General features: G+C 39.1%; 1 protein-coding gene and 1 long non-coding RNA gene across 5 annotated transcripts in view; one reads left to right on the top strand and one right to left on the bottom strand.

Annotated features, from left to right (window-relative positions):
- The window catches only part of CPQ (carboxypeptidase Q), a 157,610-nt gene that overhangs the window by 25,950 nt on the left and 116,132 nt on the right, over positions 1-15,528 (bottom strand). For all 4 annotated transcript variants that reach the window (XR_008211078.1, XR_008211077.1, XM_052703293.1 and 1 more), the window contains exon 7: positions 4,203-4,404. Coding sequence is in view for 2 of the 4 variants with exons in the window: in XM_052703293.1 (XP_052559253.1) it covers positions 4,203-4,404 (202 nt within the window). In the remaining 2 variants the exon portion in view is untranslated. The remainder of the gene's footprint in view (positions 1-4,202; positions 4,405-15,528) is intronic.
- LOC128090762 (uncharacterized) lies at positions 5,524-14,854 on the top strand. The gene is made up of 3 exons (XR_008211087.1): positions 5,524-5,694; positions 13,631-13,695; positions 14,506-14,854. It is a non-coding gene; the product is annotated as an uncharacterized LOC128090762 (long non-coding RNA).

Raw genomic sequence — 15,528 nt, 5'->3', positions numbered from 1 at the left:
GGAAAATTGCTTTCAAACAGTGACACAGCCAAGAGTTAGCAGAGTCTATCCACCAATAATCTGGAGAACAGAGAGCCTACCTAACTCTCCACACTCAGCTGGCTGGCCCAAGTCGGAGAGTTTTCCCATTACACTGCTTCCTCAAGCACGCCTTTAGCTGACACCAAGCAGACAGTTGGGCTCAGCTCACGCATTCAAGCAGGCATTAGATGGTGCTTGGTGCTCTGACTGATGGAAGGGACAAGGGATGAAGGGACAGCGTGGTCCGGAAAAGAAGTGGAACTCGAGGGTTTGACCTCTTTCGTGACAAGAAAGAAAATATTGCATATAAAAGTCCAGCATCCAAGATCAAAAGCATATCTTACTGTTGAAGTTTTATGAAGGTAATAAAGAAGTTCTATAAAAATGAGAGAAATTATATATGACAGTATTTGTTTGCCAGCTCTAGGAAAATGACAAATAGATTGGGTTAGCAGTGAGTTTTTGATTTTTGAAGAAATATTAAAGTTAGATGAGCTACTGGTTTATTCATTTCTGGAATAATAATTTCTCCTCTCCTGTAATGCACCAAAAAAGCAAGTCCCTGTCACTGTGGAGACAGAGAGACATGAACAACTAGCAAGGGTTCAGCGTGACACTGTAAAAAGGAGTTTCACCTTTAGGTATCTGGTTGAATTTTAAATGGAAACGTTCCATTGAGGGTTGTTTGATGTCCTGGGTCAGCTTGGTCTCAAATACAGCTCAGTTTGTCATGGACAAATGTTCTCATCAGAAGTACCCGTAGCAACAAATAACCTCCCCTACCAGGCCAGCAGAAAGGAGCCAACTTGAACCAATTCTCTGGGAAACTGCGTGTCATAACAACATTCCCTTTGCAGAAATGGGAGAGCACCTGTTTTCTTCTCCCCTGGTGTCTAAAGCTGAACTCATATTCTCTGGATACCATAACACAAATAGAGTCACCTCATTTCCCCTTTTCAATTTCCAGAAGCTTGCAGGGAAGGTTGACCCAGCCCCAGTGCTATTACTTTAAGAACTGGTCTAAATCATTTTAGAAGCAGATCTGTGATGATCATGTCTTGCTTTTTAAACAAAACCTCCGGAGTGCTGGTCCAGCTGGACTTGCTTAATGATTTTTTATCCCTTTCAGACAGTGAACAAGATTTGTGCAAAAGCATTCACAGAAGCCAAACAAACAAACAAAAAAGAGCAAACAAAAAAACAAAAAAAACCATCTCCACACCTACGTGTGTAAATTCTGGCCAAACTTGACTGTCATAGTGTTGGAAATGAATGGCTTTATGTGCAACAGTTTAGATATATATCTAATTTAAAAAAATACATAATTGATCCCTTAAAAGTGAGGAAGGTAATTGTGTAATTAATATAGAAGCAGTCTAAGGATCAATGGCCACCTCAAACAGTAAAAATATAGCATAAAATACAATACCACACACACACACAAAAGTTCAATTTGATTTATGCTTCATGAAAAAGCAAAACAAATGCAATACAAATATTTTCAGTAGCTGAAAACTGGCTATCACTAGAAAAACACAGCTCCAGACATTCCTCATTGCTGGGCTAAGCTGTTCTCAAAATAATCAAACATAAAGGCTGCTGATGGAAATATATCTAATACTTTGCAGACACAAAGCATGAAACTGCTGTGTTCAGCACCGATCACCTTGCTTGTACTTTAGGGGCATTTGTTAAGCTTCATTCCACTGCTCGCAAAGCACTCTGAACTCATTTGGCCTTTCTTACTCCCTGAGAGTAGACAGCACCTTTTTCTTACAGAAATTTAAGGACACTTCATTGCATGCCCTTTAAAAATAAAAACGTTGGAAATGGCGGCGTTTGAGGAGCTGGAGTCACTGTGTGTGTCCCAGAAGCAATCACAAACAGCTCTGAACAACACACGTACTCTCGTGCTCTGTGGATCTTTCAGGCCAAACGGAGCAGAAGGAGCAGATTTCTAATTGTACGTAAAAAGGAGAATCTCAGAATCTATTTAAAAAGGAGAAAAATGCTAGAGAACCGTTCTTATTGTTCTTATTGTTCAAGAAGTAGAGCATATTTTCTTGAACTGTTACAGAAAGAAAGACAACAACTGTACTTTCAAGAAAATATTTAAATAAAATTGATGAAGTGACAACACTTGACTGCATGTTTAAATTGGACAAAATTATAAAAGCTGTTACAGAGTGTTCAATGTGTTCCAATGTTATAATATACCATAAGGACTCATTCAAGCAGTGAGAATACTGCAGACAAGGCGTGAAGATTACAAGATGCTGTAGACTTCTGCCTGGTATAATATAAAATACAATCCAAAGCAGCAGAAATGTTTTTAGTGGAGTTAAATCCTTCCCATCAGGGATCAATGGGGAGAAAGGAATCTCTGTGCCCTATGCTGTAAGAACACTGTATTATTTGCTTAACTGAAAGTTAAATGAATCAAAACTTCAAACAGTATATATATAAAAAAAAACTAACATGAATTAACATGCCAAATTTTTAATAGGAAAGAAAATCAGATTTTAATGCAGAGGACTCAGTGGTGTATTTATTTTTTACACTAAGGTGTAAAGCAAGCTTATAAGTTAAGATGTTTCTTACAGCTTATACCTTCTGAAGACACCAGAGACTTACCTGACCACAAAGCCTCATCCTGAGAGATCTGGGCTCCATCTTCTCCTGAGTGCTGTTCCTCAGAGTGAGCTCTTATCAAACACCACTGAACTGCTTTATTTAGTATCTTTTTCCGTGATCTATTACCCTCTGCCTGGAAGTTCCCAGTTAACTGTCTGTAATATCCCTCGCATGCTGTCCCCAGTATCTTACCTGTTCTGATACACTTGCATTTTTTGGACCACACATCCTTACACGGATGCTTACAGGCTATGGAGGATGATGCATACCACAGCTACAGCTTCTTAGCAGTGCTTACAGTCTCTAAACCCATCACAAAGTGCTCATACTCATGTGAGATGCATAAGCAGAGCCTAGGAACATGAGTTCACAGCAGTGTCATAGTTGTATCTCATTGCACTGAACAACTTGCACCTCACCTGGAAAATTGTATGCCAACTGAAGACAGATCTCTGGCTATTTAACAATATGTACCCCTCCATACTTCTTGTCCAGCATAGATATTCTGCTTTGAAAATTAGATTTTCATACATTTATCGTGGTAGTCAACGTTATGGTATCATGGTGCAACCCATATGGGCCAGAAGCAAAGAGTTCTGCCCATAAATAAAAAGAATATAATGTATGACTCACTGCACAGGACCAAGTAAGACACAAGGCAGTTAATCAACTACTAGGAGAGTCCAATCACATGGTAAAATGAGCATGGAAATGCACCAGCCTACTTCAGTCATAAAGAACTAAGGGAAAAAAAATGTTAAAATTTTAAAACTGACCATAATTTTTTAAGCATCACTGTTATGAAACTTTGTTCTTCACGCTATTAATCTGGCGTGGAAACTATCACGGAAATTCACTAAGGCTTTTCCCAGGCTGCTCTTATCTCCTGCAAAACTGGGACTCTTGTCCCCTGCAAAACCTTGTGCAGCACGGTGTGTCCTGGCCAGGGGGGCTGCTGGGGATACCTCTGTGCCAGCATGCAAGCCTCTTTAGCAGAATCTGCTCCTTACTGGGACATAGATGTAATATTACAGATAACTCCCTATGCCAAATCAAACTTCACAGAATTTTACCTCTTCAGCACTCTTTAATGCCCCACACGCTTTTAGAGTCATCTCTTGAAAATATTGTTTCTTTGTATAAATACAAAACAGTAAAAAGATGCCATATATTTCAAAGTCAAAATATTAATAATGAAAAAATTATTTGTTCTGCACTGCAGAATTCCCCTCTGCCTTAGTTTACTATTTATAAACCACCAGTCTGGGATTAATTATTGTAAATCCTTAAGCCTAAAAGAAGATTTTAGGCATGTTTATGCTATGCATAATCTATACCATTATTAAACTGAAGCTCAAATACAAATTATGCCCTATTTTTGTTGGCTACCTTTTAACATTTCTGCATCTTATCCATGGTAAATACTATTCCTCAAGGGGAAGTCTTCCTTACAATCTTAAAAACATCAGGCTGCCAGAGCCTGCAGGAACGCTCCCCTGACGTGCCACTGTATTACAGAAGGAATTTTCTTTGCAAAGTACTCTCACCAGGCACTCCGTCCCTCATCCAGAAATTGATGTCTGTTCCATCTGCAGTGTCATAAACTTCTGTAACGTTGATAGGCAGTAGCAGAGCCATGATCTCTTTCACGATGTCACGAGCTTTGGCATTACCAGTAAAAGCCAGCCCAGATGGCTTGAAGGTGCCCTCATCAGACTCCATGACGATGTCAAAGTTAGAGATGTTTTCCTAAATGTGAAAGGAAAGAACATACTGGTTTATGATTTCTACTATAAGTGGCAGCTTATATTGGGTTCTACAAGTAACTGTGACAGCATAACTTCAGATTTGTTTCAGATTTATGAAATACCATCTAGATAAGCTGTTCCCACCTTATTTCGGTTTTCACTTGCAGCAATCACTTCCTACTCAGTTCTGCAGCTCCAGAAATTCTGGTGCACAGGGGAGGGTACGCAGACTGGTCAGCTTTAAAATTAGATGCCTGCAAAGCTTGTTCAGACTGTGAAAGACAGCCCACTTGACAAAAACAGCTGTTGCCTCTTCAGAATCGTATTATTTTCAATACAGCATGTTGTCAACTCTGACTTCAGCTAGAGGATTGAAATGCCAAGGTTCTGCCTGACCCAAAGGAATAATGTCTGTTTTAAGTGAAGTCAGTGTTTTGCAAGGTAAGTTCTTACAGGAAACATAAAATGTTACGATTTCAGGCATAAACGGCATAACAACGTTCACTTTTTCTATACATGGAAAATTCTTTCTAGCTGAAAGAATAAAACTTAGCACCCAAGAGCCATTTATTTGCCTCTTATACACTCAGAACACTCTGTCACAAAAGTCTAATTGGAATGAAGTACTTACAGACTTTACACAAAGGAAATGTTACCTCTCTTTGAGAGCTACAGAACATTTTCTGCAAAGTGAAAGAGGCCAGGTCAGACTGAAGAAAGCTGTGCTTCAGACTGTCTTGAATGTGACTGGGAGAACTTAACTTGTACATGTACAGGACTGTAGGTTTTACTCCTGTGCTCAGATATGATTCTAGACTTTTATGGTTGTCATGAGTTATTTAAGAAAATCATTACAAGAGAAAGGTGACATTCATGAGTAACAGATTCATGTCATTAGCAGGTTATACAAGCCTATGAGTCAGTACAAAATTCCATCACCATTTTTTGGATATAAAACCAAATACAAAGTGGCTGTGAATATGATTTTGCAAATATCAAACGTTGGCCCTGTAAGCTTTCAGAAGTTCTTTCTAAGAATCTGCCAGGAATTGTGTTTTATACTCTATTTTCTCCAGACTCTTCTCTTTTTAGTTAAGCGTCATGGAATCTCAGACTCATAGGGCTCGGAAGAGACCTCTGGAGGTCACCAAGTCCAACCTCTGGCTACAGCAGCTCTCCACAGCAAGTTGCAGGAAAGCATTCAGGTGTGTCTTGGAAATCTCCAGAGGAGAAGGAGGCACCACAGCCTCTGTGTGCAGCCCATTCCAGGGCTCTGTCACCCTCACAGTAAGTAAGTTCTTTCTCATCTTCAGATGGAGCTTCCTGCATTCCAGTTTGTGCCCATTGCCCCTTGTCTTGTCACTGACCACCACCAAAAAGAGCCCAGCCTCATCCACTTGACTCCCACCCTTTAGATACTTACGAACGTCGATAAGGAGCATTTCTGAATGTAAACCATCATTGTATACCAAGCCTGAACAGCAAACTTCATAAACTGCCAGTAGTATTACTGTGGTCTTCAATTGTTTTCTTTCTCATTTAAATGTCCACACGTGTTTTTAATATGAAACTGAGAAAACAAACCACCCACAATACATTACAATGTATTCTTGCCCAGGAAAAAGGCAGCTCAGTTCTTAGAATGTGCGGGACTAACACGAAGACAAAATGCTCTGGGGAGAGAAACTAGACTCACTGGGGACAAAAAATAACAAGTCACAGCTACTTAAGTACCATGTGTCCTTAAGAAAGTTTTTGCCCTGTTTTTTTTCCACTGGAAGATAGGATTAATTTTGTATCTATCCACTGTCAAGTTTCAAATTAGGGAATCGCAATCTTTAAAAAATAAATAAGTAAATAAAGTAGGTTGGGTTGCTTTCACTATGCCCTGCTTTTGCTTATGTACATTAGTGTTGCTACTTACACGTAAAGAAATACGCACTGAGAAATACGCTGTGCGGAATGTGCATCCTTTGTCATTTGCATTTTATGGTGCAGGGATAACTAGCACTTATCAAAGCAGGCTGAGTCTGTTCAGTCTCCCTTGGCTAATTCCAGGAACAGGAGAACAAAACAGGGAGATTTTATAAAATAAAATAACTGTAGGCTCAGCTGTTTCTTTCTTTATTCCCTATACTCAATGCATCATTTAAACAAGCATTTTAAATGCAGTGCACACTTTTTTTCAGAGATTAATTCCATTTGCTGCATCCTGATACTTGCCATTTCTCTTAGCACATAATGGAAAACAAAATCTTGGCGGGTGTAACTTGCTGCCTAATTTTCTGAATTTCCATACAGACTTATATCCTTTATCTTCCTATCACAAACTGGATTCCATCCTCTTTACATTATCAATGTTCATCTCTTAGGCTAAACATTTAACTGAAACTTCATAATAAATACTGCAAGGGCAAATTGGTTTTTTACAGCTTACTATTTTCACTGAAGATACAAATAGGCATGATTACCAATGCTTATCCTATTTTGAACTCCTGTATTTTAATTTATTTAATTTCTATTTAAGCTACAAGAGAATCATTTTCATCTGCTAAGCAGAACCAAAATATAAGTGTTTCTCATCTCTAAGGCAAGCACTTGAAAACTTGAAATTACACTAAAATTCTTTTGATTACGAAAAAACCACCTTGCTATACACAGGTAGCAAACAATTACAGGTACCTCTAGGGGTAAGAAACACAGAACAGCAGCATCTGAACACCTGAAAGGCCAAAGGACAGAACAGTTGTCCTGAAAGCCTTCTGTAATTTGAGGCTATTAAAATTAAGAGTTATTAGTTCTCCAGAGCCTCATTCACTGGTTTTCTTTTTAATTCCACTGAAAAAAACCACCACTTTACAGGGAAAATACTGAAGTCTTTAATGGCAAAACACTGCCCTTGACTAATGGTTAATTTGTTCCAGTAATAGGGGACATCGGTTAAACTGTCAGTGCATTTTCAGCTTTCTGGTATTGATTTACACTTTAAGAAATACCAACACTGGTATTCTGGTATTTGACTCAGAGCAGTTTGGATCCAAGTATAGCAAGTCAACAACCATGTCACGGAACCTCGGGTGAAATGACAGCCATCCCACTTGCATTACCAAAAGTGTGTTTAAATTAACACCCAAGTTTGTTAGGCTGACAACTAATGCTATAGGAAAAGTCAAGAGAAAACAAGGAAACACAACACCTACATGGATGTGACAGCTGGGAAAGAAGAAAAAAACAGAAGACATCCTCTAGCAATATATAAACATGGTGTAATGTAATTTTGAACTGATAGTTAGGATCAAAATTATTTAATGAAGCCAACAGCACAAATAGAAACTAGAGAAAAAAAGTAGAACAGCTGCTAGGGAAGAAAGATGTGCCAGCATCAATCTGAGGTAACCACAGCCATGAGCACAGTCGTACAGCTCAGACCCTTCCTGAATGAGAACAGGGAAAATCAGGAACACAGAGATTTGGAAATCTTTGAAAGTTACCATCATTATATAGGAGGAACTTGCTGTAAAGCTGAAGATTATCACTATTTCTGGTGATAAGGTATGCGTGAGACTTATGCTTCTGTTAAAAGATATTTTCCTGCCGTACTGTGTAGGAAAGCTCTCCATGTTTCTTCTTATTGGGGTATTGCTATCTGATAAGCCAACAACAGAGCTCTCAGCAACTTCCAGCAGGTAAGCATAGTAGTTGGTCATGTATTTACGAGCATTTCCCTCTGTGCAAACATGCCACTGGCACGTCTTGCCCTGTACAGTATTGCTGTTTGCTCTGCAGCTATTTGCCAGCAATCACAGAGATCACATTCAGTACTATGAGTTTCCAGGGATCACAGACAAGAAGACGCAGGCAGCCCCGCAGACAGCACTACTCTCTGTATGCATGCATCAGATTACCTGTAGCACTGACTTTGCACATTTTTTCTTTGACAAAGAGGCATGTCAAAGAGAAGTGCTCTTCCTAGAAAATAGCATAACTTAAAGCCTTCTGTGTTCAAGTACAGAAGTATCAAACACTCTCTGAGACTCGGAATGATTGTTTCTTTATGAGAAATTTCAGAATCACTGAATCAAAATCATAAAATCAGAGAACGGCCTGGATTGCAAAGGACCACAACGATCATCTAGTCTTCACCTCCCACAGGCAAGGACCAGAAAACCACCAGACCAGGCTGCCCAAAGTCACATCCAACCTGGCCTTGAATGCCTCCAGGGATGGGGCATCCACAACCTCCTTGGGCAACCTGTTCCAGTGTGTCACTACCCTCTATGTGAAAAACTTCCTCCTAATATCTAACCTAAACCTCCCCTGTCTCAATTTAAAACCATTCCTTCTTGTATCGCTATCCACCGTTGCAAACAGCCATTCCCCCTCCTGTTTATGTGCTCCCTTCAAGTTCCAGAAGGCCACAATGAGGTCTCCCCAGAGCCTTCTCTTCTCTACGCCCAATTCCTTCAACCTCCAACCCTCTAATCATCTTAAGTATTCATCTGAAAATAGGTAATATGTTCTACTTTAAAGCAGTAATTTAAATCAAAGACAACTTCTACAACTTTCAGCAATAGATTGATGAAAATACATCAGCCACTCTTTAGAAGCTGGCACAGCACACACATCCCTATTGATTTCACACAGCATGTTTTTAAGTTCTGATCAGGATGAAGGGTGCAATTTTAGAATGAGAAGAGGCTTTGGAGGAGAAACTTCATCACAGTGTGTCAACAAGAGGTGATGGCTTTCTGTGTCCTCCACAGCTGTAAGGAACTGGGATAGGTGTGTCCCAGCTTTCTTACAGTACAACATCCCAAAGAACTGAGGAGCTGCAGTCAACAGAAAGCATGAAAGCAGAGGAACCTTCAGAAGATATCTCCTTTATTAACTCCAGTTTGTCCTGCACAGTCACAGAACTGCTGGAACTGGTTCTTCCAAGGACTGAACATATTAGAAAATGTTGACTTCAAGGAGGAGAAAGGATACCTCCAGTATGTACTTGGAGGCCATTCCCTCACATACCTGGGTTACCTTTGTAGCTGGAGCTTATAGATAAATAGAAACTTAATATTCATATATGAATGTATATACATATATATGCATGCATATATGTGCTTGTTTCTGTGCATGAACACTTCAAAATAGTTGCTGTACACATTGTGTTACTGAGCTATTGTTCTCATGAGGTTTAAACTATCCTGTGATAAGCAACATCATTTTTTAGGCAGAAGAACCAACACTAGTGGAAATAAATAAACATTAAGAATGTAGGGCTTCATCTGATGGCCTGCTGTTCATGTTGTGTACCTGAAGTAACATGGGGAACCTGATGTTTCCTTCCTGCCCTTCCTGGACAGCACAGGCAGATATTCCACCAGTTTATAAGTTTCAGATGACAGCTCTGCTACTCATTTGAGGGAACAAAACATGATAAAGGAAAAAAAGACAGAAGAGTTCTCTTAACATCACATATGAAATCTGCCCAAATGGTACCAAGATCACACATCCAAGAGACATACTGCCATGACTGATTCCGTGTCCATCCTGCTTCTAGCAGGGAAGGGAATCAACTCTTTGCGTTGTAGAAAAAACTGATTTTCATTGCAGATTCCACTAGGAGCATGATAATTCTATATCAAGAATTATGAAATCCTGCTGACCAAGAACAATATATATAAAATATAATTGATCAATTATATTAGCTTTCCTGTGGTGAATATAATCAAGTATGCTACTGGTTGTTAAATGTAATTCTGGCAAAGGCAGAGCAATTAGGCAGTGTGATTACTTTCTTTTGGTAGTTTCGGACCTTTTTTATTAATTTCTTCTGTTTCTCAACTTAATGATTCACAGCAGAATTTTAAAATAGTGCCACCAACCTGACCTCCTAAATAGAAATTACCACATAAATTTATTTGCCTTAATCAAAGTTGACAACAAAATGACATGGAGGTCAAGGCACTGCCAAAATAAGCACTCAGAAAGCAAGCAGGGTTTGTGACCAAGGGATTTAGAGACTACCTCTTCATGTTTTTTATCTTTCTGCATCCTGTGCAGCTGTATTTTACCCTTTGCTGAAATAATTCTATATATCCATAACTAAAACAAATTCTTTTCTGCTCAGTTTCTTTTTTTTTTGTTCTTCAAATTCTTCTTCTTACTTTCTGTATTGTACAAATCTGAACTAACAGAACACAGAAAGAACCAGCATGCTTATTGTTAATTTGCTGAACTCATCCCACATTCAGCATAAAAGGAAATATCTAGAGAGAAGATCGCAGTGAAGCTGGACAGGAAATTCTGAAATGCTTCATGTCGTTGGGTTTGTTTTCTTTTTGTCCCATTTCAACCCAAATAAAAAAGAACGGCGTGAGACTTTCGCACAAAGATCAGATGGTGTTAATGATTAAGTTTATTACGTGGTGAAATGTCTACAGGAGGCTTTACGTTCAAGAAGCCATTGTGCTGTTTCCTGCATGAATACAACATAAAATGCTAGTCCTACACCAAAAAGCCTCACACACCTTTTTAAGGCTAGACAAGAGATGAAAGTCAAGGAGAGAGAGAACAGGGGAACAAGAAGACAGCAGTGGTCAAGACAAAAAGCAGTAGTTTTAATTACAGAGAATATTTCCAGAAAATAGCCAATAGCCAAATGGTCAATGTCTTTCGTTTGGACAAAAGAGCCCGCATTCAAGTCCTGGATGTATTTGGTTCAAATCACACATAAATCAATGTCTCACATTTCACCAGGGTACTTGACACCCTGGGACATGTGTTCTCTGAGAACTCCAGTTCTGAGGAGACAATGTTTTCTGGGGAAGAATCATTTCACCTGAAAGCAAAGAGAAATTTTTGGGGTATTTGCTTCTTTGGAGAAAGTAACTCATTAGTAAATTACAGCAGACGCCTCACGCGAGGCGTATATACATATATACAGAGTACTTAAATTAGCAATGATGAGATACCAACATTCCAGAAAGTCCTGTTTCTGCAAATGCAAATGCAAATTCAGTTTGGGGAAAATATCAGATCTTCTAGGTAACAAACAAAAAGGAAGCCATGGAAAACATTGATGATTAATGTTTTTCAGAAAATCAAATCTTTCTTAAAATGTTCAAGCAGTGTATGGCACACACACCAGATATTTAAGGAAGCATTCTAAACATCATTAAGATAGCAACAAAAACATATGCAGAAATACTTTAGCAATGCTTTCTCTAGTACAGCTTGAAACAAATTCTTAACACATTAATGCCTCCAATGATCCCAATAGAATTACTTAAGAAAGTTTCAATTTGGCCCAGTATCTCTTTGCATTCTAATTACAAAATATTTTTGCATTCCTGGGAGATGGTATGTAATACTTATATTGCAAAATAATTATCTGCCACTCACAGTCCCTTAATTCAAATGGGTAAATAACTGTAACCTTGTCTTCATGGCACACAGATCTTTAGCAGAGAAAGTCCAAAGCAATTAAATGAAAGTAGAACAAAAGACCAACACCAACACAGCAATCTGTGTGCAATGTGAGGTACCCATCTTTGAACTTTCCCCTCTGCAAACCAAAATTGAAAACTCCAGAAGTCTATACCAAGGCAAGACAATTACATATGCTCATTTGTCCCCTCAGTAAGACATCATAAGAGTAGGCATAATAAATACTTCAAGCCTCGTGGAAGGCAATCAGGTACTGTTGTTGAAGGGAATATAAGAATCTGTACAGAACAGATGCAATGAGCTCCTCCAGAACTACTAAGCCACGTTTCTCCTGCTTCCTTTATGCAACTTGGATAGGAAAACAGCAGCTGTAATGTTTCAAATTTTCTAAGCTATTTATATGGTTTGTAGATAAGAGCCATCCTCAACAACCAGATCACAAAACTAAGCACTTCACATTTAGCACTGAATGCCAGGATTTGGAGCCTGATTTATACTTAGATAATTTTATTTAATTCCTCTTCATCAAAGTAAGGAGTCTGTATTGTGAAGGCAAACCCGGCCTTTTTCCAGTCTAGGAGTAAATGTAAGTACCGGCTACCAATTAAAAGCAGCAAACATTTTGATGGGTATTTTCTTTGGGAGCAAAGATGCTGGTGATTCCCCGAGGGCTTCTACCCCAAATTAAGAACTGCTCTGAGATGCAGTGGTGGGCACCAGGTTCCCCTGTACTAATGGAGGCACTGAAACTGTTCGACAGAACTTGGCTCTCTGCTCTTGAAAACATCTTGGAAAAATCATACAAAGGAATGAGGACTGTGAGATTCTCTCCAGAAAAAATGTTTCATAAAATGAGAAAATAGTTGTATTAGTAATCTGTGTGACTGATCTTACTCTAGCTGCATTGGCATCTTATTTACTGAGTGCTGTCAGGAACAGGAGACAGGGTTAGACTGAGCTTTGGTCAGCCAATATGGCAGCTCTTGCTTTCTGATAAAGATCTGAACAGTCAGTACACCCTATGACTAGTCTTAGCAAACAGACACTACAACACCAGGCTCTGCAGAAATAACTGAGTGTGATACAAATAATGCCACTATCTGGGGATATGAGTTAATTATTCCGCATCATACTAAAATCACTTTGTGGCTGCTATCTCTCATTTCTGCAGTAACTTATTCCCTATACAGCACTGGCAACCTACAATGACAGATGATGAAAAAAGAACAGAAATTAAATTGAAAGAAAAAAATAAATAGGCTACAAAAAGAAGAGTATCTGTACTCATCCAGTCCTATATCTTCTTCATTTCTTCTCCCCTGCCACATTTCCACTGACACGAGAGTGTAATTTAGAGTGTCGAGGAAATCCATGTCTGTCTGTGCTGAACTGAACTCATAATAAGCCCAGCTATGCAGATGAGTCATATGGACCATCTTTCATTTAATAAGGCATCTTTAAATAACACTCTTACTTCAGTTGTACTCATTAATATCAAGAATCTATGTTTTGCACCATACTACTCTAATTGCCAGAAATCTGCACTAGTGAATCATTAAAAGGTTAAGATATTTTTCACACTAAATATAATTTACAGTATTAATCTGCTTTAGTTTGTTATTATGAGTAATGTGATGTCCTGTTGTTGTATCAATTTATAATTCTGCCAGATCACATGGCAGGGGGGAAACAAGAACAACAAACAACAGACGGATGTCATTTCTGCTTAAATTCTCCATGTAAATTACAAATCCATGCTAACTTAGACTGTACTTTCTTTGCAGAGAACAACACCGAGATGGAATCACGTCAGCACAGCAAAACTTGAGACATCTTTTTCAATTTAAAAGTAAAGTAATCCGGTGTCTTTCAAACAACACCCAAATCTGCTTTATATTTTCACATTTGAGCCTTTAACCCATTTTTTGATATTACTTCTGAATATAAATCATAGAGACTAGAGTGAAATACAGATTATCTGAAAAAAGATGAGAAGTGTATAGGACAATTTGATGTGTTCTGACAGTTCTAAAACCACAGGATAAAGCTGATTTTCCAAGACGGGAATGGGTGCTCTTTCCAAAATCCTCAGAGGTGATAAACTTCTCACAAGCAGCATGCATCAGGCACAAAATGTTTGCTCTGTCCCTTCCAGCTCTTCTAAAATGCACTTCTGTAAATGAGAAGCAGCTCTTTCCCTTGGGATGTATTCCAGAATATTTCATGCCAGTTTAATCCTGCTAAACATCAGGGCATCTGTGAGTAAATCCAGAGTCCTTAATGCACACTAAACTGCAATCTGCCACCTCTCTGAGTGGAAGAAAGCAAGCTCTTAAATTTGTCTTCCAAACTAGAGAGCTGGGCTTCCCCTATAATATGGAGGAATAAGGATGACTACATTATGTATGGGTAGTTAAAACACTTAGTAATGTTGAACAAGTTAGTGGTAGCATCACAGTGTTATCTCTGACCGCTCTGTTCCTATGCAAATCGATTTTTGTTCATCACAATGAGGCTGATTCAAAGTGAAGTTTCCATGTACTTATTCTATTAGGCTGTTTACCACTGAAAGCATCCTCCTAGGAATTCATTACCTTCTTGTAAGTCTGTTGTACAGCAGGTGACTTCCAAAACACACTCTTACTCTTCTTGTCTTTAGGGAATCACAGAACTGTAGAAGTTGGATGGGACCTCTAGAGATCATGAAGTACAGATCCCTGCTAGAGCAGGTTTCCCTACAGCATGTTGCACAGGAAAGCAACAAGGTGTGCATTAAACACCTCCAAAGAAGAAAACTCCATAACCTCTCCAGGAAGCCTGTTCCCTGGCCTCCCTCACAGTAAAGAAGATCTTCCTTGTGTTTTTATGGAAATTCCTGTCTTCCAGTTTTTGCCCATTGCCCCTTGTTCTGTTATTGCACACCACTGAAAAGAGTCCACCCCCATCAACATGATTCAACATGAAAAGAGCATGCACTTTTGATACTAATAAACAGTTACAGAATCGCCTCTCAGCTCTCTCTTCTCCAGGCTGAACAGTCCCATGTCTCTCAGCCTTTCCTCATATGGGAGATACTCCTTGTCCCTAATCATCTTTGAAGCCTTACACTGGACTCTCTCAAGGACATCTGTCAATGGTTTACAGGCTGGTTCAGCCCAGTTCTGTGACAAGCAGGGTGGAGGGATCCGGAAAAGGGAAACGGGACCCCAGAATAATTAAAAACAGTGGCAACGATCTGAGGAGAAACAAACTAATTTACTAAATATGGAATGGGAATGCAAGATAACACACTATAATGCAATATAATTAGAATCGAAGCTAATAGATCAAATATATTGAGAGAGTATCTGAAAGGTGGACAGGCCTCACCAAAACACTGAAATGAGATGCAACTGCACAGCAAGGAGGAGAGCGTGACGAAGAAGGAGAGGTTAGATGACCTACCAAGGCATTATACATATATCCCTCTGAGCAGAAAAGATAACAACACAGAGAACAGTCTTCTGAGGAATGTAGTTCTTTTCTTTGGGGACAGGTACCCGAAACTGGAGCATTAACACTTTAATTTCCAGTGCACTACATGGTGTTATGACATGGAATACCAATAACCAAAAATCATAAAACCATGACAAACATCCCTGTTGTTTTTGAACTGGGGAGACCAGAACTGGTCGCAGATCTC

Source organism: Tympanuchus pallidicinctus, unplaced genomic scaffold (genome assembly GCF_026119805.1).
Source record: "Tympanuchus pallidicinctus isolate F22 unplaced genomic scaffold, pur_lepc_1.0 scaffold5, whole genome shotgun sequence".
NCBI classification, from domain to species: Eukaryota; Metazoa; Chordata; class Aves; order Galliformes; family Phasianidae; genus Tympanuchus; species Tympanuchus pallidicinctus.
This window is presented reverse-complemented; position numbering and strand designations above follow the sequence as displayed.